This window comes from Syngnathus acus, chromosome 15, assembly GCF_901709675.1.
Source record: "Syngnathus acus chromosome 15, fSynAcu1.2, whole genome shotgun sequence".
Lineage (NCBI taxonomy): Eukaryota > Metazoa > Chordata > Actinopteri > Syngnathiformes > Syngnathidae > Syngnathus > Syngnathus acus.
Genome location: NC_051100.1, coordinates 12,500,715 through 12,525,976, shown reverse-complemented (window position 1 = coordinate 12,525,976; position 25,262 = coordinate 12,500,715). Strand labels below are relative to the sequence as shown.

General features: G+C 46.8%; 1 protein-coding gene across 1 annotated transcript; it reads left to right on the top strand.

The window, feature by feature from the left end:
* Nucleotides 1-257: 257 nt before the first annotated feature.
* On the top strand, nt 258-24,982 carry epas1b (endothelial PAS domain protein 1b). The gene is made up of 16 exons (XM_037272119.1): nt 258-647; nt 8,492-8,682; nt 12,338-12,474; nt 13,614-13,698; nt 14,502-14,623; nt 14,836-15,038; nt 15,861-15,967; nt 17,347-17,494; nt 17,785-17,984; nt 18,313-18,530; nt 18,621-18,734; nt 19,016-19,515; nt 19,905-19,983; nt 20,136-20,211; nt 20,277-20,372; nt 20,928-24,982. Exons 1-16 carry the CDS (start codon nt 622-624, stop codon nt 21,077-21,079), a joined length of 2,454 nt encoding a protein of 817 aa, XP_037128014.1. The 5' UTR covers nt 258-621; the 3' UTR covers nt 21,080-24,982.
* The last annotated feature ends 280 nt before the right edge of the window (nt 24,983-25,262 follow it).

The following is a 25,262-nucleotide window of genomic DNA, read 5'->3' as shown; positions in this document are numbered from 1 at the left end:
AATAAAGCAAGTAAAATTGGTCTTGTGTTTTTTCCTTTAATAAAAAACGTTTTTGTGACCTTTTTAAAATATGTATATAAAAACAACAACAACAACAACAACAACAACTCAAGTTTAGCCTCCTGCTACCTGTGGCATGAAAAACATGGAAGTGCAGGTTTTTGGAGGCAGGGCCAGCTACACGGGGGGCGTTCCCTTCCCGTGATTTGTAGCCAATGAGCGCTGAGGAGCTGCAACTCCACTGCCAGTCGCTCGCTCCGTCAGTCAGTCAGTTTGTCAGTGGCAAAGTGCAATCAGTGGCCGAGCGTACGGACGTCAGCCTGTTTTTTCCAGCAGCCCTTGTGGAACTCCTTTGTGGGGAGAGACTGTACAATCCTCGGCAGTGCTCCGAGATTGTACGGCTCTGCCCGGGTCCACAAGCGAGTGTCCGTCCGTCCGTCGAACTGCTGCCGCCCGACTCACCTTCACTCTTCAGCCTGCAATCCCCACGCACTTTGTGTTCGTGCCTTGAAGTTTGTTTGTTTGTTTGTTTGTTTGTTTGTTTGTTTGTTTGTTTGTTTGTTTGTTTTGTTTTGTTTTTGTTTGGTTGGACACTCGGGCGCAATTGTTGTCGTTACTAAGATGACAGCAGACAAGGAGAAGAAGAGGTAAGACGACATTGATTTTTTTTTTTTCTTTAAAATGTTTCACTTGTAAAACGTGTCGACGAGTGTTGTTCGTTTTCAAATAACCTGAGGTGGCCTTTAATGCTCGAACGTGGAGGTGGAAAGTTGAAAGTGAAACTTTTCCAAGGCACAAAGTGAAGTTCGTTTCAAAGACCCGGCCTGCGCCGGGCACTTGATTATGTTGGGCACCTGCCCAATTCAAGCAACACGAGTTTTCGGACTTTATAATCGTTGCCGTGACGTTTAATAGTAATGACGATGTAATCATTCGGTTGATTGTTTTTGTAGTTTGCAGCAGCGTTGCATCACGATGCTTATTTTACATTCAGATCTGAGTTCATTCGAATACCAAACGCAAACTCTTCACTCATTTAGTGTCACTTGCATTTTTCTGTTTTGAAAGCTTCTGATGCAATAGTTAATTTGATTTATAACTAAATGTGCAAATGTGCAACCACCTCTCCATATACTCACTAAAACATTCATTTTATTGTCACATAGTGGCCGCAAATATACATACATACTATTTTGCTCTCTAAGATGGTGGTTGTAGTTACATTTTTAATTTCATTTCTTGATTTTTTTTGTTTGTTTTAAATGTGAGGTTAAATCTCCCTTGTGGGGTAAAATAGGAAAAAGAAAAGGCTGAATAACAGTGTCTTTATGCCTTTGTGCATTTTAGATGGAATTGTTTTGAAATTATTGAAAGGTAAAGTTGACAGGTCTATTTTTAGTCAGTGTGTGTGTGTGCGTATGTGTGTGTGTGTGCGTATGTGTGTGTGTGCGCACACGTGTCAAACTCTTTCATGGAATAGTGGATGTGGATGTTGAACCCTATCACCTGGGGAGGAAAAAAAAGGATATTCAACCCTCAGAAGTGCGGCTGTTGAACCTTTGTGCGTAAACAGGGTTTGTGTGGGTGTTGAACCACTTCACTAGAAAAAAGTGTGGATGTGGACAAAAAAATGTGGCAATTAAAAAAACGTCGACCCGTTTGAGCAGTAAACTTGTAGCTGTCGAAATGTGTGTGCGTGGGAAAATTGTGTGGATGTCGAGGCCTTTGCCTGGCGAACGCTGCGTGGCCTCCGTGTGCAGCCAATTTGAACACAAGGCTCAAGATGAACAGAAGGAAAGAGGGGAAATGACAGACTTTGGTGAGGGGGCGAGCAGGCGGAAGGGGCTCGTGAGGAAGCGTCTTGATGGAATTTGTGGCTGTGATGTGCTTTGTGGCTGTGATGTGCTTGCTTTTTTTCCGGTTCACTTTGTCCTGACATCATCTTCATCGTCGTCGTCTTGTTGGTCGTCATCTTGTTGGTCGTCATCTTGGCCCTGGTCTTTGTTGTTCTTTAAAGACACACATTCACGTTGTCACTTTGTGGCGTGCGTGTTGCAACCGGCTGGCATCGAGCCACATGAGTGTGTGTGTGCATGTGTGTGTGGGGGGGGGGCTGTATATAGAACAGGCCAACACACACATTCTGTGGCCGGCTGCTCTTCCTCATCTGCGCCTTCGGCCATTGTAGGCAAGCTGCAGGCCAGCGAATGTGCATTCATCAGTGGATATGCTAACTTCCAGTCGCTCAGCTAACGCTAGCAAGAGCAGTGACGGCGTCAAATGGTGGAAAGTTTGCTGGCGGTCTGCTGAGATGATGTGGAGTTTGACGCCCATCCAGAAAGGGCTGCTGGCTGGCCACACTTTGGCTTTGTGCTTGCGGTCAAGCTGCAGGTAAACAAGCGGCCTCACCTGTCCCCACTTTTCACGAGGAAGCTTATTCTTCCCCCTGGTGGCGTCTAAAACTGCACCTACTACATCCCTCTGGTTTGATATTTTGCAGCTTTTGACATGGTTGTCACAATATCTCGCACCTTTTGACCAAGCCTTTTGTCTTGTGTGACCTGCATCAGATTTTTTTCTGCTGTAGTTCCAATGTCTGTCGCAGGCGGTTCCGTATGTGGATCTGATTTGTAGCCCATTCTTTTGTAGTCTGGGCGCTCAGCTGGCGCTCATCCGAGCCGGACGTCACATGACCATTGCCACGGTACGTCTCCGGCCGACTAACGCTCGCTCTGTCCGTGTATCCTTTTTGTCCGTCGCTCCCTGACTGATCGCCGCCATTTCTGAGTGTGCCCTGCCCTGCGCGTCCTCCGGCGGCTGCAACGAGTCAGACTCCAGCCGCGCTATTTTTACCTCCTGTCAAACAAATCCCTTTGGTTTCCCGCGCGTGAATTGAACGTCAAGGTCAGAACATGAAAAGTGTCGCGTGACGCTGGTCGAGTGGCTAGAAAGTGGAGCGGGTTGACGGAAAGTTGCGATGCAGCCAGGCGAAGGCGATGGGCGGCCAATCCGATTGGCCAACACTCAACATCGACCTGCGTTTCGTTGTTTGACTACTCTACCATCATCAAACAATCCCAAACGAGGACAGTTATTGCTTAAGAAACTGTCATCTGAAAAACTACTTTTGCCATGCCGGTCTGTTTGTATCTGTTAGCGTAGTAAATTACAAGATTCTCCTGGACTCTCCCTCTCTCGCATGCGTGTACACGCACGCACACTTTGAGGCTGACGTCATGTGACCTGACACGTTAATTAGCAGCCGGCCTGGACCCATTAACAAGACAGCCTCAGTCCGCGGTGGGAGATGTTGTCATGTTTTTGGCGGAACATCTTGTTACCGCGGTTACGTCACATGTTCCCCACCAGCGGGCAGAAGATTTCAACGTGCGCTCACAATCAGGAAAGGCAATAGAAATAGCGAGCCGAGAGCACTGGCCTCAAGTCAATATCTTAAACAGTTGATGCGGCCTTCCCATGCCAAGGCCTCCTTTTACACAGGGCGCCATTAGCGCTAGTCGTAGCATCAATCCTTTTTTTTTTTTTCTCCCCTCCTCATGCCTCTTGTGCGTACCTTCCAGCTTTGCGCATTCTCCCATCCAGACTTTGGACACGTGTGCAACCTCGGAATGTGTGCACAGCCCCCAAAGAAGTCTGCGGCTGGCTGTAAATGATGGCCCAACGACTTTTCTGAAGCTAATCGATGTCTCAGAAATGTGTCGTCACCGGTGAGACGTCGATCAAAGAGCCGTGGAGCACACAAAGACAGTCGAGTTGTTTCTTGGCCCGGTTTTGTTCCTTCCCAACCAGGGACAACAAACGACTCAACTCAAGTAAGCGTTGCTTGTCGGCCCAGTTGTTGTGTGATGGTGCCAGATTCTCGCCTTAGACAATTTACTTTGAAAGGAATCGTTGGTGGGACAGAATCGCCAAGGTTGTGTGTGCCTTGGCGAAAAAACTGTTCAATGTTCAGTGTGTGCGCGCGCGCGTGTGCGCGCACATCTGACCAAGTGAATGAGTGAATTAATGAGTGAAAGTGAGATTGTGAGCGAGTGTGCTCGTGCATGAGTGTGTATATTGATGTCTTCTTGCTCCGCCCTCCTGGCTTCTCGTTTGGTATTCCGACTCGTCAGGCTTGCAAAGGCCACCTGTGCTCCCTTCCCTTCAACCCCCCGCCTCTATCCATCGCCTCTGTGCTTGCCTCAATCGCCTGTGTCCGCCGAGTACCTTTGTTTATTTGTGCGCGCTTGTATGAGCGCGCTTTTCGTCTCTTTCATGGCCTATCGCAGTCATCAGCAATCTCCTGCATCGTTCTTCTCCTGATTGAGCTCAATCTGGGGCCCCAGAGTCGGATGGCTCTTTGTCTGTCTGTCCCTATGTGTACTGTGTGACTGTGTGCGTGCACTGTGTGACTGCGTGCGTGTTTGTGACTGTGTGTGTGTGCGTGCGTGTGTTTCCAGAACGGCATGTTCTATGGGATCACAGATTAGCCAAACTTGTATTGTTACGGTGTTTGTTTGTCGGACAGGCCCTCCGCTGCAGGAAGGCCAACTGTAAGCAAGGGAAGGTGTGTGCGTGCGTGTGCGGGCGGCCGGGCGGGCGCGCATGTGTGCGCGCGTGTGCGCGTGTGCTCTTTGTTGTGCAATATTGCCTTTGTTTCTGTATTCACTGGGTGGCAGTCTGACGAGTGCTGCTTACTTCTGCCACAATGTAAGTACCGTAATTTCTGGACAATAAACGGTATTTGATTATACGACGCACCAGCTATAATGAGGGGAAAATCAGCAGCTCTATTTCCTTCATTAAGAGCTGAATCTCTCCATTAAGAGCCAATCTCTCCCTTTAACTTAAAAGCGGCATCATATGCATTTCTTTTGTCCCCCCTCCTATAATGAGGGTTCGTGAATAAAAGCTTCCTTTCTCCAGTAATGTCCGTCTTGATCTCGTTCTGTCTCTTGTTCGTGTCAATTGTACGGCACTATTTGCCTGGCGGACGGCCATGCGATCAACACACCACTATTCTCCCCAGTGACCGTGTGTCTGGTCACATATTCCTCCGCCCAGCAAAGCGGTACCACACAACAGCAGTCCACAACCTTTTTACTAACGTGTTTAAGTGTATTAGACATGACAAAAATCACGAAAAATACGCCTTACCGGAAAATACGGTACATTTGTTTTCTTTTGTTTTGAAAATGTGCATGAAAGGTCACCATGCTTTGCACAGCAGAAACATGAACTGCTGTAAAAGGAAAAAATTGACTATGCAAAGTATGTAACTGTATCGCTTTTGGAATCGGTCTGTCAGGCTTTGGACCCCAGCAGCCATTTTGAATCCAAGGCAGTCTTGTTTTGGCGTCACTTTCTGACATTTTGTTTAACTTTCTTCTCGCCCGAAAACTAGTGTGGCAACAACTTAAACACACGCACAGCTCACTTACAAATAAATGTGTGCAACCTTCCCGAGGCCAACCACTGTGTGTGTGTGTGTGTGTGTGTGTGTGTGTGTGTGTGTGTGTGTGTGTGTGTGTGTGTGTGTGTGTGTGTGTGTGTGTGTGTGTGTGTGTGTGTGTGTGTGTGTGTGTGTGTGTGTGTGTGTGTGTGTGTGTGTGTGTGTGTGTGTGTGTGTGTGTGTGTGTGTGTGTGTGTGTGTGTGTGTGTGTGTGGTGTGTGTGTGTGTGTGTGTGTGTGTGTGTGTGTGTGTGTGTGTGTGTGTGTGTGTGTGTGTGTGTGTGTGTGTGTGTGTGTGTGTGTGTGTGTGTGTGTGTGTGTGTGTGTGTGTGTGTGTGTGTGTGTGTGTGTGTGTGTGTGTGTGTGTGTGTGTGTGTGTGTGTGTGTGTGTGGTGTGTGTGTGTGTGTGTGGGTGTGGTGTGGTGTGGTGTGGTGTGGTGTGGTGTGGTGTGGTGTGGTGTGGTGTGGTGTGGCCTCCGCCGGCTTGTTAAGAAGCCAAGTTGCTCAAAGAGTGGTGTGTGGAAATATTTTGCATTCGAGGCGGATACAACCGGAGCAATTATAGATTCGTCCGTTTGCTATCACTGTTGTGCCACGTTACGTTATAAATACGTTAACCCGAATATGCCTATGTGCCGTCATTTCGGCATGAGTCAGCTGGGGCGATATGGTTACCAAACATATTTAATGTCAAACACAGACAAAGTGCGCAGACAAAGGCTGAAATATGCAAAATTACATTTGGGCACATGCTGAGGGTGTGCGCGCGGGTCTTCTTGGCTTGCAGATGAATTTTAAAAGTACCATATTTTCCGGACTAAATATACCTCGCATTAGCCATAAAATGTACAATAAAGTGGAAAAAAACCATATATAAGTCGCTCTGGAGTATAAGTCGCATTTTGGGACAAATTTATTCAACAAAATCCAACACCAAGAACAGACATGAACGAGCAACAACATGCTAAACGATACGGTATGCTAACGTGACAAACACAAATAAAGAGCTGAGAACGGGCCTGACGTAACATTGACAGTTATCCAAATAACTATAATATAAATAACACCTTTATCAAACCATCTGTGTCACTCCAAATCATTAAATTCATCGATCGTCCTTTATGTCAACAATGCCGGGTGCGCGCCGCTGACGGCTGTTGCACTTCAAATTATTCCACAGGCCCATATAACGATATATAAATTATATATCAAATAACTATTATATAAGCAATAATATTATCAAACCATCTGTGTCACTCCAAATCATTAAATCCATCGATCGTCCTTTATGTCAACAATGCCGGGTGTGCACCGCTGACGGCGGTTGCACTTCAAAATATTCCACAGGCCCATATAATGATAAACAACAATTTTATCAAACAATCTCTGTCACTCCAAGTCATTAAATCCCGTGATCGAATCCTTTGTCCTTCATGTAAAACACCACCGCGTATGCGCCGCAGTTGCAGTTCAGATTACAGTAATCCCTTGCTACATCGCGGTTCGTTTATCGCGGTTTCACTACATCGCGGATTTTTGAATTTTGAAAATTTGTGAGTTTCACATATAAGTCGCTCCTGAGTATAAGTCGCCCCCCCCCCACCCAAACTATGAAAACAAACGTGACTTATAGTCCAAAAAATACGGTAAGTGGATTCTGTTGTTTTTTACTGTGGTACCGAGTTAGTATAGAGAATTGTGGAAAATCACAGGTATTGGTACCGACAACTGAATTTCTGGTATCATGACATCCCTACTAGGACCCCCCCCCCCCCGACTCTTCACTGTGACTAGAAATAGTATAATTTGTCTGAAAAGTCGTCGTAAGTGCATAAAAATGCAACCTTGTTCATTGGTATTTACTTATTTACCAGAGGACGTGAAGGCAGCTTTAGTTCCCCTGCACGCACACGCACGCACACACACACACACACACACACACACACACGACACCAGTGTCACTCCCACGTTAAGCGACTCTGTTCAATTTCCATCAGCCATTTTTGTAGTTGCCAAGTCACAGGACTCCAGGAGAATTTGCCCTGTCAAACACTGACATTTGGTTAAAGTCTTTTTGATGAAGCACTCTACGTTGTTGACTGTCGAAGCAAGAACACACTGATTGTTTGTCAATTTGGAATGTGCTTAAGTTCCACATCTGGCAGATAACTTGGCTCAAAGTTCATCTTGCTCTGCCTTCAACTGAATTTTGATAATTGCGCACAAAGCAGTTGCTCTGCTCAGAAGGTGGAAACTCTTTAACTTGTTTTGTTTTGTATTTTTGTCCCATTTATCAGAAGGCAGTCCTTGTAAGTACCTAGCTTAAACAGCCTATTGTCTACCACCGCGTAACAACAGACTGTTATTATTACTGTAAATCATTTTCACCGCAGTTAAATGTAGCTCACTCTTTGGGTTGGACGGTAGCTGTTAGCTGATGTTTTCTAGCTGATGGGTTTTTTTGTAGCTGAGAAACTTTACACTGATCAGAGAAGAATGTAAAGTGTACAAAACTGAAAAAAAGTGTGTGTCGACCTCTGAGCCCAGAATTGCCTGCAGGTAAATGTAAAACCGATTTTCACCATCGCGAGTGGGTCGGGATCAGAGCCCTGGGGTTCACCACACTCGCAAAACAGGAAGCTTTTCACCGTCTGGCCGTGCTTTCACGTGATCACTTGGTCACTTGCTAGGCTTGGAGACAGGAATTGGCCGGCTGGCGGGTGGGCACATCAGAAGAGTGGGCGGCCACACCAGGAGCCACCGCCGCCACTATCGGCGGCCCATTGTTAGGCATCCTGCGACTATGTACGTATACAATGGATGCACGCAATCAAAGCGTGAGCATTGTTGCCTAGGTCCACAGGTCGTGTCCTCTCCGTCCGTCATGTGCATTTCTTGATAGCGGCAGCCGTGTTGCGTGTGCAGCCAGTCACAACATTGACGGCGCCACACAAAAAGATTCATTTGGATGCTTTTGACAGTTTTGAAATGCAAGAGAGAACCGTCATAACATGTCATTGTCGGTGCTTGTGTCACTTAGGAGCAGCTCGGAGCGTCGTAAGGAGAAGTCTCGTGACGCCGCTCGCTGCCGCCGCAGTAAAGAAACGGAAGTCTTCTACGAGCTGGCTCACCAGCTCCCGCTGCCGCACAGCGTCGGCGCTCACCTGGACAAAGCATCCATCATGAGGCTCGCCATCAGCTTTCTGCGCACGCGACAACTCTTTGCCACAGGTACGCCTTGCAATCGTTCCAATTTGACAGGTGACAAGGCCGTTTGCGGCTCGCAGGGGGAGGAGTCAATTGACATCAAGCAGATAGACAGACGGGCGGACAGAGAGGCAGACTGACGGGCGGAGGTCATGTTCCCGACCCCCCGATGGAATTGGAAGGTGGTGGCGAGGTTGACTCTTAACCGGAGTGGGAAAGAAAAGTGAGGCTCAAAAATGGCCAACTTTAAATCATGTAGCTTTTGTGCCAACAAAGACAGACTGTGTGGTGAAGAAAACGTCGGCTGCGTGTTTGCAATGCGTCAGGACAGGAGCGGGCGGCCATATGTGCTTACGTGAGACATATCATGGAGAATCATTTTTTTATTCTTACTTGGAGTCTCCAAGATTGTAGAAAAGTGTCATCTATCCCTCCAGGTGTTGCAGAGAGACTTTTATGATCTGTTTCGGGGCTATTTTTTACTCCGTTCAGTTTTTTCCATTTTCTGTTGTATTTTTATCTATTACGTCACATCCTTTGGGGCGGAACTACCAAACAAGGTAATGGGTGTGGCCAAACGGTTTCGCAAATTCTTGATTACTCTGAGAGACTTTTGTAGTCCAAACAACTCAAGAATACCGAAGTGGAGAGATCAAAATGTTCCGTGGTTGGATGTATCAATCCACACAACTCATTGCCTGGTCAAATAATTTTTTTCAAGCTGTGTTTCCACATCTGTGGGCAAAGTCCTACTTGTTCAAAGACAAGTGTTTCAGAAATCTTTTGTCAGTATAGAGAAGTATTCGCCGAAAAACTTTTTCGTTGATGGTTCAGTTCTTTCAATCTATGGAAACGACAGACACAGTAAAGCGGTAAGCTTGAGATGAAACAAAATATTAAACTGTACTTCACTTTAATAATATTGTGTGTCTACGCACTCATTTTCAAAGCATTGGCCTCAGTCTTACTGCTGATTTTAGAGCTGTGCACTGCGTTTTCACTCCTTGTGGGCGTATTTTGAGTAGTTATATCAGATGAATAACATCGAATGTGCTGTGTTATTCTTGGGTAACACAGTAATGTGTTGAATGCATCGGTTAACTTCTCGCTAACGCTAACATTAGCTTACTGGTTAACTTGACTACAGTGCTCTTTTACGAGACGTGTTCATAAATATTGTGAGAGGATTTATTTTGTTACGTGTTATGTAGGGTTATATGGACAAGACTTTTACTGTTCACATCTTTTAATCAATCCAGAAGTTTGCGGCGCAAGTAAACGCTACCTCAGTTAAAAAACTACAAATATGTCGACAAGAAAGGGAGGTGCACATCTTGCCCCCTGGAGGGAGTGGGGTGTGAAGTGTCTCATTTGCATTTAAAGAGGCCGCACCAAAACGGCTTGCTCTGAGCTGCACTTCAGAAGTATAAAAGAGGGACCTGTGATGCTATCAAAACGAGGAATTCAGACACAAGCATCGCTGGTCCACTTTATATAGACCACAACTGAATGAGTAAAACCTAAAACAGAAGAATTTACAAACATGCTTTAAGTGCCCCGTCACGTTTTGTGCATCACCCATTTGCATTGAATTCACAGCACAAGTTGTGAAAGGAGTGACGTTCAAAAGATCGGAAGAAATGTCAACGGAGCCATGCTTAGGACTCGTACACGTGGGGCTTACGCTTGCCCGTGGGACGGACACGCGCACACGCACGCAATTTGTCAGCCACCAAGTCGCCACTTCTTCCTCCTGTGTGTTATTTTAAGTCCTAAACTGGATCAAAACGAGCGCTATTGTTCTCACATTCCTGAAAGCGTCAGCGTGGACGTCCAGCGGAGCTTTATTTTGAGTTGTCTGCTTCGTTTCATTTTACGTGGTGATAGTTTTGATGCCTAACCAATTAAATGTATGCGTTGGCCGCTTCACCTGTGTGGATTCAGTCTTTGCCTTGGCCTCCACAAACGGAAATTAAATTATTTCGAGTTACAAGTGGTCTTAAATGTAGATTTTGCTAAATGAATGCATTCTTGTTCGAATATATTGTCCTGCGTCTTTGCTGGGGGTTTTCTTAGATCAATTGGACCATGTGGCAAGTGGACTTTCTTGTTTTGTCTGCTGATTGCGCTGCTTTCAGTCAGGTGCATAAATGCTGTTGTCACTGTTTTGGTGCTTCAACTGCAGACCTGAAATTTGATTTTGAAGGGATTTCCCCTCAAATCAGGTGATCAGGGGGAATGTGGTGGCTGGAAGGGGGAATAAGAGAGGGCAGGGCGGGCAGAAAGTGCAGGCGAGGACACTGCCAGATGAGTGTTGCGATTAAAAAGTGAGCGAGATCCAACGAGAGATTGGCGAGGAAGTGGAGGACTCTGCCCAACGGCAGACAACTGCTGGCATTACTGCACTTAGCCATAACAGCCCCGCGACGTGGCGCCAACATGCTAACACGCACGCGCACACTGCATACTGGACTTGTAGTTGTTATCATTCACTCCCATATCTCCAGACCATTTGCTCATCTTTTTGCTTTTGCTGTAACGTATCGCACTGAAAAAAATATAACTTGAATGTCAAATGTGGAACTACATATTCATTATGAAGCACGACTAGGCTAGGCTAGGCTAGGCCATTGCCGCGTGCCTCAAAAGATGACAGACAGCAGCACACTGGTCTCACTGGTCAATGTTGGTGGAAAAAGACTTGTCTTAAACTCCGTCAAGATGTCGTCAAGCGTGTCCCATCTCGGATTGGACAAGGAAGTGCTAAGTGATCACGTGATGTGCTCCTGCCAACCATTGTGGTCCAAGCGAGACACTTACGCAACCCAAGAGCAACAGAGAGGAAATGTGAAAGCAGGCTCCAAATGTCCACTAATCACGGCAAAGAATGTAGGCTAAAGGTGCCTGCCCGCCGGCCGGACCGGACCCAGAGTCTCCCCTGTGGGAAAGCTCTTGGACGCCCCCGCCATGAGGGGGGGGGACGTCAAACACCATCCGAGTCTGTCCGAGTCCCCACTGGCTATGCTGGAAGCTTTGAGAAGCCAAAAGTCTTATCGGAGGGAAGCACTGGAGGAACTGCGATCTTCCCCTCGAACAAATGCCCCCACCCTCATCCGTTGTACATCAAATTTCCTTTTGGCGTTTCCAGGGAGACAACTTGAAGCACAACATAATTACGAAATGGATATTATTTGAACTGATCTAAATATGCAATTTGATAAACAAAATAAGACTTCCTGTTTCTTTCCCGGCATGGGAAATGCATTCTACGCCAGCCAGTGGGATGCAGACTGAGCGTTGGCGGCAGAAAAGTTAGCTTCCCTGTCCGTTTTGGATTTGCAAGTGGCAACTTCAACATGCGATATTTGCGTTCTCTTCAAACCGAACGTCAGTCTTCACGGGCACATCCACACCAGACAACAAATTCTGAGAAGTAGCCAACTTTGTCAGGGCATACAGTCACCTAAGCATATTATTATATATTATTATAGCAAGTGGCCCTGAGCAATAAGAGCCACTTTGACAAATTGTAGCTAATATGTTGCTCCTCCTCACAGGCTGGTTGTGATTTCAAATGTTCCCACGTGAACATTGGAACGGCGCAGGCGTTTTTTTAAATCTGAAGCGAGGAGGACGACTGCAGCTCGTTTCTAACCCACGCGCGTGTGTCTGCCCTCAGGCTGCAATGGCAGCGATGACGAACAGATGAGCAGCTTGTACCTCAAGTCTCTGGAGGGCTTCATCACCGTGGTAACGTCGGACGGCGACATGATCTTCCTGTCGGAGAACATCAACAAGTTTGTGGGCCTCACGCAGGTACGTGCGCGCAGACACGCGCCGCCGTCAGGTGGAAATGCCACTTTATTGAAGCACCTCAGCGTGCTTCCATCGATCTCATGAATCCTCAAACTACAAAATGCTTAATTCAGTGCCGTCCATTTATTTTCCTAAATCTGTACTTTTATTCCTGCTAACTAGGAAGTATTATACGTTCGAATCATATTTTGTATTTTAATAAGCAATAAAAGGATTCTTTTCTGTTATTACTTGGGCAGTACGATTATTTTTTCTTTTGACAAAACCTCGAGACTGACGGTAATCGAAAATTAAGAGTATCTGTTGAATGCATGTATGGCTAATGTAATACTTGTCAGTAAGGATTCCATCCATTTTGCAAAGACTCCCAGTGAACACATGCAGAATGTCTCCTCCCTCAGTGATCTGTTTACCCCCCAAAATGAAAAATTGCGCCTGTGTTAGGCCAACAAAATTTAATTTGGCTCGTATCCTAACGCGTTTACGTGTATCTTAAAAGTCTAGTTGAGTAAATAATCCGATTTCGTCTTAACAGCAGACAGATTAGCGCCTTTATACTTTTAAGAGCTGAGCAAGCATCATCGTCATGGCCCAACCGTTTTTTTCTCACTGCTTGCTGCTCTTTCAAAGTGGCTGTGACAAACAATTCCCGTTTGGGTTTGTTTGTTCATTTGTTTGTTTGTTTTGTAAATGTCGTTTCACATCATTAATGTTTTATGCCATCTTGGTTATCTTTGTTTGGGTGTCTCTTCTCCAGACAGAGCCGTGCTTGAGGTCCAAATGCCAATGAGGCCATCATAGTAGACAGTCAAAAGAGCACAATCCACTCATTTTTGGGCAGTCCAACACAAAGGCCAGGTCATAAATGATAAGCACTGGAAATGCACTCGTTGCCGAACGGTGCGCCACGGTCAACCTCATGACACCGGCTTTTAGCTGCTCGCAACAGTCAAGACATGCCATTGTTGTGACACTTTTTTTGCCGTCAGCTGTTGAGGATCCAAAATGTCTGCCGCATCCTGCCCATCACCTTGAGATCGCAGTTCCCTCTGGTGTATTGCAACAACGGAGGTGCCCTCTCGCGGCAAGCTCTGTCACGCTCTCTGACGGTGATGTGTTTCTCTTGTGGTGGTTGTCAGGTGGAGTTGACTGGCCAAAGCATCTTTGACTTTACGCACCCGTGTGACCACGAGGAGATCAGGGAGAACCTCAGCCTGAAGACAAGTCAGACCTCACGCACGCACCCACCCACGCATGCATGCAACACACACACTCCACCTCATCATATATATCGACATCAGCATATTGCATGGCAACTCACCCGAGCAACTTAAAATGTGCCCATGGGTCAAAAGGAAAAAACCACACGAGTTACGTAAGCTATCTCACGAGAGCGTCGTGCCAATGCGGGCTCAGAGGTCATGTCGACAGCAGAGCGTGTGTGTGTGTGCGTGCGTGCACACACACACACACACACACACACACGACACTGCACACGCAGTCAATGGGACTTATCAGCAGCGCAAGTGGAGCAATCTGGTTCTTTTCCTTCTCTCGCTCGCACTCAAAACTTTCACACACTTGCAGAGGAACAATGCTCTTCAGACAATAAATTACTAAAAGTCTAAGATGAAAATGAAGCTTTTTATGTTTGATTGGTGCGCTGTCACTACGAGTGCCTCGGCTTACGACTTGTTTTCTCATTTGTTGCCTTCTTTTTGTTCTGTACACCAAGAAAATGTCAACATTTGGTGGTCATGATTTGTGTGTGGAGTTTGTTTTAGGCAACTGGATTAGGAGTTGTTTTCCTTATCTTTTATAATAAGTGGACTTAACTTCTAATTTCATTTGAAGGCCATAGCAAGTAGCCCTCAACAAAGTTGTTCATTGACAGACTGACTCGAAACAAGATCTGTTATTAACAAACAAAAATGGAGGATGTGTGAACAAACAAGAGAGACGTGTTCGTCATGTGATGCCTTTTTCCGCTTTCTTCAATTTTGTTGAATTCATTTGTTTGTTTCCAGGCGGCAGCGTCTTCGGGAAGCAGAGCAAAGAGCAAAGCACCGAGCGAGATTTCTTTATGCGGATGAAATGCACAGTGACCAACAGGGGGCGCACCGTCAACCTCAAGTCGGCCAGCTGGAAGGTGAGAGTGTCCGATAGACAGCATAGCAAGGTGCCGGCTGAGTCTGGCGTCAAGCCGGCACGAATGGGAAATAGCGAACTTGCAACATTAAGCGCTAAGCACGGCCTCACGTGCGACGTCCCCCCCCCCCCCTCGAGGAAAGAAGCGGAAGTCACGGCCGGCCAAATCAAAGCACTTTGCGAGTGACTCCATCTTTTTGTTGTTGTCGGCAGGTGCTGCACTGCACAGGCCAGCTGAAGATGTACACGGGCGCCCCGCAGCGTCCGGCGTGCGCATTCAAGGAGCCGGCACTCACCTGCACTCTTCTCATGTGCCGACCCGTCCCGCATCCGGCCAACATGGAGGCACCGCTCGACAGCAGGACCTTCCTGAGCCGACACGGCATGGACATGAAGTTCACCTACTGCGACGACAGGTGCGCGCTGCTGGCGACTTTATTGCTTCAATGTCCACAAGTTTGTTGACAAACTCCGATTAAGACTCCGTTTTCTTTCTTTCTTCCCCCTGGTGCGCGCATGGAGGCATTTATTTGGCATTTGTTTTTTGTGGATGTCACGTCGGTCGGTGGCTCCCGCTGACTCAAACGGAGGGAGGGTGTTTGTTTCTTTGATGGAGGGAGGCATCCGCTTGAGGTGCGGCGCTTCGAAAGTGACAGTGGGTGTCCAAAGCAAGGCCGATTGGGCAGAGTAAAGCATAACGGAAAAGACATTGTGGAAGCCTTTCTCATTTATTTGGGAAGAGGTGTTTATTTTTTGTCATCCACCTTGATGTTGAATCTCTGTGGCAACAGTGGACGGGATTTTTTCCCCTCATTGCTGGCACACACACACACACACACACACACACTCTGATTGGAGTTACACAAGCTTGTGCATGCCGTCTTCTAATCTTTTCAAGTTGCTCATGCAGGACAAAGGTTTCTTCTGGGCGAGAATGTGTGTGTGCGTGTGTTTGCGTGACTCCGCTACAAACAAGGGCCCATTTTTCTTTTCAGATCATTTTTGGGGAGGTTGATAGTAGCCCAAATCCTGGATCCAATTACGTGAATGAGGTTATTGAAGGTTCCGGCGCTCTTTACAGGACACACACACATGCACGCACACACACACACACACAAACACAAGGTCTCGCTGGATGAAAAGTGCTTCCTGACAAAAAGATGTGCGTCATCAGCAAGCGTTTGTGTGTGTTTGTGTGTGTGTGTGTGCGTGCGTGTGCGCGCGCGCATGTTTTACAGGGTAACCGAGTTAATGGGGTACTCCCCCAATGATCTGCTGGGTCGCTCCGTCTACGACTTCTATCACGCTCTGGACTCAGACAGCGTCAGCAAGAGCCACCACAACTGTAAGACGTACACATGCACACACATTCTCCGAGCTTTGTGTTCCTTGTTGAGTGCATGCTAACTTAGAGGCTAAGCCAGGGGCTTTTTGACTCATAGAGCCATGAAAGCAAAATATTTAGAAATTTATTTCAGTAATAGCCATATATTTATGTGTATATATATTTATTTATATTTATGTGTGAGTATAATAAGCCTCTGGATTTATTCTTTTAAATAATGTTATAATACTCACCATTAATGTGACTTCTGGTGCTGCATGGATTTGCTGATTCTTTTGTAGTCTGGTTGGTACTTGGTGCGGCTAAGCTTCATGCAAGGGCTGAGGCTTTCATCCGTTAAACGTGATCGTGGGTTGGACTTGATGTTTTTAAGATGTGAAAATGACTTTAGCATACTCGCCATCTGTGAATGGTTTTCTGTTCCTGGCTATTGCTAAAGATCCATCAAAACTAGCGGAATTATAGTCACCTTGCCGTGTCCATACGCGGAGTTGCTGCTGGCTAACTTGCACCCTGCTCAGTAGCTCTTGGCAGGCTTTCTTCCTGCTGTCTCCCGCAGGGTATTTTGATGGAAAGGTAGCATGGCGTGTGTCGATGTGCGGCTTTACATTTGACCGGTTCGTCGATGCAATTTTGTCATTGCAAATTAGGTGCACCGCAGAACCTGCTCTCTCCACAAAGGCGAATTCTTCAGTCCATTCGTCCTGAAATCTATGATACTCATCATCTTTATTTCTTTTCACCATCTTCTTCGTCGAAGGGTTAGCTTATCTGAAAAGCCGAAATCTACGTGCCAGATACAATCATCAAATGAGCCAGACCTGGCTCACAAGCCATAGGTTCCCGACCCCTGGGCTAAGCTATGTTGTGGGTTCTGTTGAACTCCCTCCTCCCCATCCTCATTGTTGTCGTGGTCCTCCCCATGCCCCTCATGGTCGGTCAACGACTCAGTACCTCTCAAGGCTGCTTCCTTCCCACACCTCAAGCAAATACTGCAAGGAATGTCCCGCTCTTTATTTGTCACCAGACCGAGCTTGCACTTTAGCCAGAACGCCCGAGATCAACGCAACTGCCCAAATTTCCATCGTCAAAGAGTTGAAACTGTAAAATATCCCTGATCAATGCACTTACCAAAACAAAGTCAATTGTTGACTGCCTGAAAGCTCCCCACAAGTGAGTGAGCTTGCTTGTGTACATTGGCGACGGTGGCTCTCCTTTCCCACGCGGGAGGCCATCCCAGCGAGTAAGCAGCCTGTCAAAACGACCCGATTCACTTCCTGCCAAAAACTGTGCAACGTGCAGGGCTGCAACAGGAAATAAGGACTTGGACGGTGTCTAATTCGAGCCGGCTTTGGTGTGATTGTGTTTGTTTTTGTTAGTATGCAGCAAAGGGCAGGCTGTGAGCAGCCGGTACCGCATGCTGGCCAAGAGCGGCGGCTTTGTGTGGGTGGAGACGCAGGGCACCGTCATCTACAACGGCCGAAACACGCAACCCCAGTGTATCGTCTGCATCAACTACGTGCTCAGGTGAGACGCCGGCGAATGACCGCCCGTTGGAAAATGTGTTGAACGTCAAATTGTCAACGTGCTCACCGTTCAATATCCTCCGACGTTTATCGTCTTCTGCCAAAGCGGACAGATTTTTATAGCTCTCTTTTGCCTAGCTCTCTGACAGTTATTTACCGATGCAGTCCATTTTGTAAAAACCCAGCAATGAGATGACGGACCCAAACCACTGCTGAGGGAAATTTGCCAGCTGGTTTCGGGAACAATCCGGGCCGGCCATATAACAATTGTGTCTCTCTCCACGTGGCCAGTGACATTGAGGAAAAGAGCACCATCTTCTCCCTGGAGCAGACAGAGTCCCTGTTCAAGCCCCGACAGGCCGGCGGCTTCTTCACGGGGGAGACCGGCGGCGAGGCGGGCGAGGCGCTCTTCGGCAAGCTCAAAGAGGAACCCGAGGACCTGACCCAGCTGGCGCCCACGCCCGGAGACACCATCATCAGCCTCGATTTCGGTGCGACTTGTACCTTCTATACCTCAAGTAGGAAACCGGCAGATAGCCCCGCTCACGATAGCCCATCTCATGTCCCATGTCAAGGCGGTCGAAGTTGGCGACAGAGCCGCTTTATAATTGCAGCCTGTGGATGATAGCAGACCAAAATATGATCCGCTAACTTGATAATGACTGTGTTGTCAAATCTAGCTAAGGAGTGGAAATTTCCGGAAATGGTCTTTAAAATTCTGAATTTAAATCCCAAGGTTGTCTTGCATAAAGACCGAACGGGAAGACCGAATATCGGCCCAGCGGTTTTTGTTGTCAAACTGCCAATTGCGTGTGATAGGCCACCCTCAATTCGAGGAGCCGTCCCAGCGTACATCAGTGGCGTACAGCAAGCTCCCCCCAGCCTCTGCGCCCATCCCGGGGCCTTCATCCTGGGCCGCCGAGACCCTAACCCCGCTTCCACCGGCTAGCGACGCGTCCAAGGTGGGCACCACGTTCACGGTCCAGCAGACGCCACCTCCCTGCAGCGCCACTCCGAGCCTGAGCAGCTGCTCCACGGTGAGGGGGGCGTGCCAGGGGAGCCGACCCAGTGCCGGCAGGACTAACCAACCTAACCAACTTGTGGTTCGGCTTTGTGCCGGGCCTCAGCCCAGCAGCCCCGGCGACTACTACAGCACTACCGACGGAGACCTGAAGGTAGAGCTCACGGAGAGGCTCTTCGCTTTGGACACCGCCGAGTGTGACGGTGCCACAAACGCTGAGGTAAGGTGGATGGACATTGTTCTCCCGTAACAAACAAAAGACAAAGAAGCCTCCAGGAAGTATTATTATTCTAGTTAGTACAATTATTATTATTATTATCAGTCATCATCATTTTACTTTGTCCTAATATTGCGCAAAATCACAAGGCCCTAAGGTTCCTTTTGAGCCGTTTGTAAAACATTGTTGCTGAATATTTTCCTCGTATGAAAATGTCACGGCAGCGCCTTACTTTTCCTGACAAGGCGACCTTCATTTGACTGGCTGGCTTTTTGTTCCTTCAGAGGGATTTGAGCGACTTTGACCTGGAGACGTTGGCTCCGTACATCCCCATGGACGGAGAGGACTTCGAGCTTAGTCCCATCATCCCTGAGGCCGAGCCCCTGGAGAAGGGCGACGCCACTTTCCCCCCCTCCCAGCAGCAGAGTTTCAGCAACATTGCCAGCCTCTTCCAGCCCCTCTCCCCGCCCCCCCATCGGCAAGGCCGCTACCGTCCGCCGCCCGCCACTGCCTGGGCTCCGGGCGAGGGGCGCACCCCCGGGCTGGGGGCTCTGGACCCAAGGGCCGGGAGGTCGTACATGATGGGCCGCGTGCAGAACCCGCCCTACCGAGCCCCCGCTAGCACCCCTCTGTCCTCGATGGGGGGCATTCAGAACCTGCAGTGGCCCCCGGACCCGCTGTTGACATACGGGCAACAGGCTGCCGGTGAGGCCTACGCGACAGTCGAGCGGCGGTGGCCGCCTTGCCCGCAGGACCTGCTGCGCAGCGTCATGAGCAAAGAAAGGTGACTAGCTTGTTTGTCGTTTTTCATACCTGCACTGTGAAGCGCTGTCCGTCCAGTGAGTCCTGAAGCATCAAGCAGCTTCTCATATTGCCTGAAACACCGAACGACTCAGCCCGCTGCTATTTTGTCAGCCGTCGCATTGTTTAGAAATCCAAACTGGTCTTGTCACATTCGAGCGGAAATACTGTAGTTTCAAATTAGGCAAAGACCAGAAAATGAGCCAAAACCTTGCCTGGATTTCTGGATCTGAGTGTACTTTCTTAGTCTCCTTTTCCTTGTTTTGTAACCGACTGGTAAAAATTTTGTCCAGACAGTATTTAATGATTTTGCGTGTTGTTTAGCATCATCGTAGAGAAATTAAAAAGTTGTGTGTATGCGTATGTGTGTAGGTGCTCTAAGGACTTTGTCCGCAATAACAGAGACATGAGTCCAGCCAGCAGCATCAAGCGCTCCTTCAGTCAAATGTCGGTGAGTTAAAGAGAAAAAAAATAGCTGGACATCCAAAAGGTGGGGGAAATGAATTTCCATTTTTGGGGTACAAAGACTGAGAAGATGCGCAAAAAGCAGGAGCGACCTGTTTATGACCCAATACTTTTGCCATTGGCGTGTGTGTTGAGCAGGGCGATATCAAGACATCAGAAAGCATCTGGAAAAAGATGAGAGGCGAGCTGGGAAGTGGAGCGCCGTCTGTGCCTGGTACGAATCTGCCGTCTGGTGCCATTTGAAGAAAACTTTAACTTTGAACATTCTTTCCCCGCTAGAGCTTGGGCTGGGCAAGATGTTGCCTGGCAACAGGACTCCGCACTGCAACATTTCGCAGCAGAGCTGGAAGTCTGACTTCCCGGGAAACATGACAGGTGAGGTGGCATACGGCTCACTTGCCGCACCACGCGGGGTGAGGCAGGAAGGATACGGTGGCCACAAAGGGACAAAAATATTTGGAAAAGATGTCTCACGCCATGACAAAAGCCACAGTTGACTCGAGCATAGTCGTTTATTCAAGTCTTCAAATGGTGGCACACACAAAAACAAATCATAAATGAAAAAATAATTGCTCATTAAAGTATACAAAAATCAACATTTAATTTTATATCTAATATTTCATCTTTCATTTAATATTTCATGACATGTAAAAGTTCATACGAGCTGTTTTTATACATAACATTGGATGAAAATACTGTGAAAGAATCCTAAACTGGAACCTTCAGAAGAAGTGCGAGTTTCCACAGTGTCCAGCCATTATCTGAACGGTGTTTTAGGAATAATCAAATGTAGTTTAGAACAACCCCCCCAAAAAAATCACAAAATTAACCAAGTTTGTGTACTTTGAAACCAAACGAATCATTACAAGATGTTTTGCTGAGCAATTTGTTTTGAAAAGCGCCATGTGACCTTGTGGTGTTGCACGGCAGGTGCGGCCGGTCGCCTGCTGTGCCCGTCAGCCGAGCGCACCTTCCTACCCGAGTTGACCCGCTTTGACTGCGAGGTCAACGTGCCACTGCCGGGCAACCTGCACCTCCTCCAAGGCTGCGACCTGCTGCGAGCCTTGGACCAGGCCACCTAGAAGTCGGCCGGTGGAGCTCCGCGGGGACTCTTGGCCCGGCCCGACCGCCGCCTTCGTGCTAGGCTAACTCATCAGAGCATTCGGCCATCTTTATAGTTGTCCAGTTGGGACGCTGTAAAACGCGACCCGTGGCCATTCCGTCCATCCGTCTGTCCTTGCTGGACTTAAAGCCCATCGTCCTTACGCGAGAGATGCCGCACAAGCCTACTCGCATTTTTAGGACCACTTTGTAAAAAACTTGAGCCAGAATTGCGATGAAAAAAAAAAGATGGCAAGCAAAGCCAAGTCTGGAAAATACTTGCTCAAAACATTTCAGGTCTCAATCAATCTCAACGCAAATTGAGCCAAAATGTCAACGTGATAAAAAGAAAAGGCTTTATTCTCGAGCTGCAACTAAAGATTACTTTAATAATTGATGAATGCGTTGGGAGCTTCTCTCAATTCAGTAATTGGAATTTTGAAAACATTGAAAACAGGAAATGCAGACAACAATGGATTGGCAATCACTTGCTGGCTTGGTCTGCAGGAGCCGGCCATCCAGCTAGCTAGCCAGCCGGCCAGCCAGGATCTGACCGCCTTTTTCACACTAGGGTTGCAGCTGCTCTGTAACATGAGAAAATGGGCGCAAATGTGCGGTTTTGATTCAACAAAGAGAAGCGGCCTTACTTCATGCTAGACTACCCAAATTGGAGAATATTTACTGACGCTTCCAGAATTTCTTTTTTTCAACAATTTCCCCCAATTAGCAAAATTGATGATGATTCCAATTTTGCATCGCAAACAGTTTTTTTTTTTTTTTTGCTGTAAATTTCAAAAAAAAGTTTTAGTCCGACAAAGAATCCACTCGTTTAATTGTTTTTTCAAGTGTCACGCAGTACTCGAACTTTGATATGCTCCACTTGTATTGTTTTTGCGTAACCAACCACAAGGTTTGGACTTTTTCTTGTAACAGTCTTTGTCGTGCGCTGGTCATGTCACGATGCGAAGGCTTGGCTTGGCTTGGCTTGGCTTGGCTTGGCTTGGCTTGGCTTGGCTTGGCTTGGCCCGGCCCGGCCCGGCCTGGCCTGGCGTAGCTAATTGCCACAGGAGGATCACAGCCACATTGGGGGACAAAAAAAATCATACAATTGCATGTAACAGCATCATTACTCTTTCGGAAGAAAAAAGGTCTTCTTTGTTGCCAAAATGCATGTATTGTTCAAAGAGCACATTTGCACCATGTAACAGTTTTCTCTCTTTATTCTTATAAAAATAATGCTATATTATTCTAATATTTTTGTCTGTATAAGTTAACAATTTATTCTCACTCTATAATCATCCTATTATAATTTCATTTGTTAACTTTCCCCCCTCATATCTTTTATTCTCCAGTAGTACAAATTCAAGATGAAATGAAGGTCCTTCTTTCCTTTAAAATGACATCTTCAAATGACTAGCCGGTATTTATTTCAAAATTACAGCTCAAGTGATGTCAAGTTTGACCTTTCAGTAAACTGTTGAAGACTTGCCACTTTTTAAGGACAATAACTTTTTTTTAATTCTATTCCAAACTTAATGCTCTTAATATGAAAGTGTTGCGCTTAAAATTGCACATAATAGTAATATATTTTGATTTAATTCTTGTGTGATTCCCACTTTGGTCTCGTAAAACAAATAATTGATTTTTGTCATATTTGATTCTTGTAAAATTCAGAAATATCATTTTTTCATAAACATTTTTTTGTTTCCTCCATTGTCCTGAAATTGGATCTTGATTTCGGTAAACTGGAAACTGCCACGATGAGTTTATTCTCGATAAATCAGAGTGTGTTTTCTCGTAAAATGGCAACGTTACGATTGAAATATTTTGACTTTATGAGAGTAATATGGCAAGTTATTTCATGTGCAAGACTCGTGAATTTTTTTTTTCTCCCTCTTCCCCGTTTATTGTGTTTTCCCCTTGTCAAATTCCAACTTGATCGTATTTTGCCTTGGAGTGCCAATTTGGAAAGTGACCAAATTATTCTGATTTTGATCGGTTAAAATCTGACCTTTTATCTGGTGACTGCAACTTTATGTTCATGATGTCAGTATTTTGACCCGGTTGAGTTCTTTTATTTGTGATTCTGAGACTTTGAAATGTTTTTTGTTTTGTTTCAGCTTTATTATTGTGCCGTTTGTACTGATAATGTTTTTGTTGTTGTTTGCCGTTCGATGTGGCCCTAATCCTCCTTGGTAAGGGTGGGGGTGGGTGGGGAAGTGTCATTCCGACCGGCGCCGCTGGACAACGAGATACTTCCTTTTTCCTCTGCTCTTTTTAAAAGGGGTTAAAGTCAACCCTGCCCCAGACATGTTGATCAAAAGTTTCTCATTCCCAGTCAATTTATGTATGCATCTGCAGAATGCTCCGTAAACACCTCTGGCCAAATGATGTCACAACTCGAGCTATGCACGCGTGCCCGGCGTACATTTGGAATGTTGACAGTGGACTCGTAGTGTCCATGTCTCCCGGTACGTGGTCCTCGCCACCACTGCTGCGCTTGGCTGGCCAGTAGCTGTCCGTCCTTCCTTCCTTCCTTCCTTCCTTCTTTCCTTCCTTCCCTCCGTCTTTCCTTCCTTCCCTGCCTTTCTGCCTTTCTGCCTTCCTACCTTACTTACATACTTCCTTCCTGTTTGGGCTTTACAGAGAAAGATTAAAAGTTGTTTTCACGTCTGCGATATGTAGCATTTTTGATATTGTACAGCAGCCATCGTGGTTTCCCGCCGAGTGTTTTAAGGCCGGCACGAGTGTAGAATGCGACACGCTGCGTTTGATTTGAATTTGTAGCAATGAGCATTTAGTGCTCGTTGCGTCGTCATGCTGATATTTTGCCAAAGCTTCGTTTGGTTTCTGCCCAAATGTGCCTTAGCCTCATCCAGCCCTTCATTTTGTGCCTTCTATCGAGAAGACATTCTCGCCCACATGGGGTAATCCCGACTGGAACTCGTCCCGTGCATTCTAATCGGACTCCACTCAACCCCCGATTACGAACGCCACCGGAAGTGTCGCGCATGCCACCTATCAAAAGACCTCAGAGCCCTTCATGGGGCCATGCTGACCCATTTTGACTCTTGTGAGCACACGACAGAGTTCTTTTGAGAACCCACCTTTGTAAAAAGCGGGCAGTTGCCACGAGAACCAACATTGACTCAAAAGACTGATTAGAAGCACCAGGTGTTGATGGCTCAGACTAGGTAGTTAAGGTAGTTATTGTTTAGTTTGTTTTTGTTTGCCAATCAAAGCCCTGACGGTCTGTCAATCCAAGTGAAGCTCCTCGCAGGTTTGAAGTAGAACTTTATTGTATTGTAGGCAAAATGCTCAAAGGTGTCAACGGGGGATTTTGTATTCGAAAATTGGGATTGGTAAACAACGTTTCTGTAATGATTTGACATTACGCTAGTCGGCGTCAGCCGAACTGTATAAACGTATGTGGTTGGTGAATGTAAGCGGCCGTAGCGTAAGACTTGGTTCGGCCGCTTTGAAAAAAGTAAAGGAAAGAAGTGTCCCTCTGGGGACGCTTAGGCCGGCGGAAGCAACGCTCACGTTGTCACCAGCGTTAGCATTGAACGTGGCAGCGCCGTTCCACATTGGTTCCATTGTGAAGTAGGAGGTCCCTGAATGTTTGGGCGTGGGAAGACGATATCAGCATGTTGTGCATTTATGTGTCGAGAAACAGGGTTTTAGTTTTTCACTTTGGGATCCGCTTTCAACTTTTATTTAGTTGACTGAGCCCATTCTGCTTTTTGCTAGAAATGCTATCATGCTACACATGACATTGTACTCGCAGCATCTCGTCATTGTTATTACGGCGAATGGAACCCGCTCAAAAGTTACTTTTCTGCACTGATACGTGATCTCATTATTAAAGCATATTCTTGACCTGACTGGCCTGGTTTTGTTCTCATCTGAAGTGGGCTGATCCTGCCAGTAGTAGTCTTTTTTTCTTTTTCAGAAGAGGAATTCTATCAGTGGATCAATACTGAGTCCTTACAGGGAAGATGCTTTTGTAGACTTCAGAATTCATCAGTGGAAGCGTGACCGACCGAGCCGCGACACGATGAGCGGTCATCACGCAGAAGCTCGTGTGTGTGTTTTGCTTCAGAAACTGAGCCCTCTGTTCTTTCACATACGTCGGCCTTGCCATCGCTTTGCTGGAGGGTCTTC